General features: G+C 31.3%; 1 protein-coding gene across 1 annotated transcript; it reads left to right on the plus strand.

The window, feature by feature from the left end:
* Positions 1–967: 967 nt before the first annotated feature.
* LOC101259990 (uncharacterized) lies at positions 968–2,258 on the plus strand. Its single transcript, XM_004231351.4, has 2 exons — positions 968–1,740; positions 2,040–2,258. Exons 1-2 carry the CDS (start codon positions 999–1,001, stop codon positions 2,129–2,131), a joined length of 834 nt encoding a protein of 277 aa, XP_004231399.1. The 5' UTR covers positions 968–998; the 3' UTR covers positions 2,132–2,258.
* The last annotated feature ends 812 nt before the right edge of the window (positions 2,259–3,070 follow it).

Genomic DNA, 3,070 nt, shown 5'->3' on the forward strand with positions numbered 1-3,070 from the left:
TTTAGATTATTAACTCGCTTATGTGTAAGTGCAAATATACACTACAATTTGCCAAGTCTAAGATATTTTTACCAATCTCTTTTTGTATATTTTTTCCCCTCAAAACCCTAGTTGTGCAACATCTCCTAGCAAATTCTAGAAATGTTAGGACATAAGCTTGGTATGAATTAAGTTATGTTTCTTACTAAAATAAAATAAAAGTTATGAACTTGTTATATCGCGTAGTATAATATGATACATAAATATGAGTTTAAATTTTTTAAATTTATTCTTTTGCTATTAGGGGTATTTTTGGCCATTATTTATTACTTAAAATGAGTCAGGCCACAAATTAAATATGCTGAGTTTGTAGTAAGAGCGTACATTCGATTTTATACTATTCGATTTGAATTTTTGATTTTTGGTTAAGAAGTGTAACCCAATTCAAACCAAAATAAATTTGATTTGGTTTAGTTTGATTTTTCTCTTTTTGGTTTGAATTTTTTCAGTTTGATTAATCAGTAATGTCAATAGTAAAAAGAGAAACAAAGTTAAATATATTTGCAACTTAAAAAAAATTATATATATATATATATATAATTATTATTATTAAATTTCTTAAATATATTTTTTTAATATAAATCACAAGTAAAACGTAAAATATATCAATTATTTGATATTCAAACATAAAAAAATAAACTAAATCTTAATAAAAATAACTAAAAAAGAACAAAAATAATTAACTCCAACTTAATAATATATATATATATATATATATATTCAATTTTTTGATTTTTAATTTTATATATCCAAAACTAACCAAAAATTCAAAAATGAATTCAAATTAAAATTTAATTTAATTTTTCAATTTAATTTGAATAGCACACACCGACCTAAATTACCCCCGCCTCCAGCCCCACGCGCCCACCCTTCTTTATATATTGAAGCAATAATACATTTTTTTTATTGTGTATTCAGACTAAAACGGCGGCGCTACTACCCCACTGTGGTAGGGCCCAATGTCGGAGCACAAAAAGGGCGCTCTATTCAGATACAAATCATGGTCTCCTGACATTCAACGTGAAGAGGTTTGGCTCAAACGCAGGAAGAAGCACTTTCAGCGTCTCGACGCCGAACGCCGTTCATTGAGCCATCTCACCGCCGAACGCCTTTCATCGAGTCTCAGCGCCGATGAAATCCGTCACTTGAGCCTGAGCAACACCGATGAACCCCGTTCATTGAGTTTCACCGCTGATGAACGCCGTTCATTGAGCTTCATCGCCGATGAACTCCGTTTGATGAGCTTGAGCAAAGGCGATGAACGCCGTTCATTGAGCTTAATCGCCGATGAACTCCGTTCTATGAGCCTGAGCAAAGGCGATGAACAGCATGAACGCCGTTCATTTAGCCTGAGCAACGGCGATGAACGCCGTACATTCAGCCTCAGCGACTATGAACGCCGTTTATTGAGCCTCAGCGCCGATGAACGCCGTTCATTGAGCCTCAGCGCCGATGAAGATCGCCGTCATTCAATGAGCATCACGAACGACGATGTCGATGAACTCGGTGCTTGTTTTGAATTAGGCTTTGGATTCGATTCGAATTCTGATTTGGATCCGAAGCTTACCAAAGCTTTTCCCGCTTTGGAGCTTTATCATGCTGTGAATAAGATATCTCGATCCTCTTCTTCGGTTTCAACGGTAACTTCTGACGGTGAAACTCCGTCATCTGTTGAAACCTCTGTCTCCATTGTTGAACCAGGTAAAATTAAATCAAATTTATCGACACCAACCTGCGCTAGAAAATTTTAAGTTTATGAGTTTTCAATTTTTCTAACCTATACCTGCTTTTGTAAATCTACCTAAAAAAATAGTGTTATTCTACAATAAATTTATTTAATAACTTTCCTTATTATACAAATATAAAATCTACTTAAAATTTGATTTATAATTAAATACTATGTATATTAATACTCCAATTACTTCGAATGTAAAACAAAATAAAATAAATAAATTGAAACAAAATTTGAACCGTGCTAATAATTTATTTTGTTTGTGAAGGTGCTGATGAGGAGACAATGAAACTGAAGCTGAAACAATGGGCAAAAGTTGTGGGTCTTTCTGTGCTTCCGCCCCCTTCTATCTCTAAATAGATTCAGAATTTAAAGTTATTAGTAATATTCGGTTATTAGAATATTACGTAGATATGAAACTCTCTTGCAAGAGCGAGCAGGTTGCAAACAAGATGTATTATGCATGTTGTATTGATGCTCAGTTGAATAATAAATGGAACTGGATTCCTATTTACTCCATCTTTTTTTAAATAAAATTACTAGCTTAATTCGAACACATTATAACTGATACTAGTTATATATTTGCAATACCGTATATAATTAAAATTTGTTGATGATTAGGTCAAGTAGTAAATTTTACTTACAGATTATTGTTATTTTGCCAATGATCACAGGTCAGTGATTTAGTGATTGTACACTTACTGTAATTATACACAACAGATGCAACATTCTCGTGATTTTTATGGATTCTAGTTTGTCATATCTCAGATAAATTTTTAAAAGCTTTTTTGTTCTGCATGTGTCGGAATATTTCAGTGGTCTACATAGAATAAAGGATCGTGATATATTTCATTTGTATGTAAAATTATTATTTTCACGCATATATGTTAGATATATGTTGAGCCTTCTTTGTGTATTTATTTTTATATTTTAAATCTTTTAATAAAAATTCTATCCTGCCAATAATCTACCTGACCTACATCCACCGTAGTTGTTTATAAAAATATGTGCGTACAAATAACACTTAGTACGAGTGATGTTCTCTGACAATCGTTTTGTTTAATTTTATTTTTTTATTTTATTAAAAATATTTATATTTACTTTTACTTGTCCAGTTTAAAATATTACTAATAGATAATTGCTATTTTTACTACTTTTATTATCTTTATTTATCAACTTTTTATCTAATAAGTGAGATGAATACTTGTTATAATAATTAGAGTAATACAACAAAAATGGTCATTTTATGTATGGCTTCTCAAAGGATGGAACTTTTTTTTTCCCCATTGAAACCAAATG

Source organism: Solanum lycopersicum, chromosome 1 (assembly GCF_036512215.1).
Source record: "Solanum lycopersicum chromosome 1, SLM_r2.1".
Lineage (NCBI taxonomy): Eukaryota > Viridiplantae > Streptophyta > Magnoliopsida > Solanales > Solanaceae > Solanum > Solanum lycopersicum.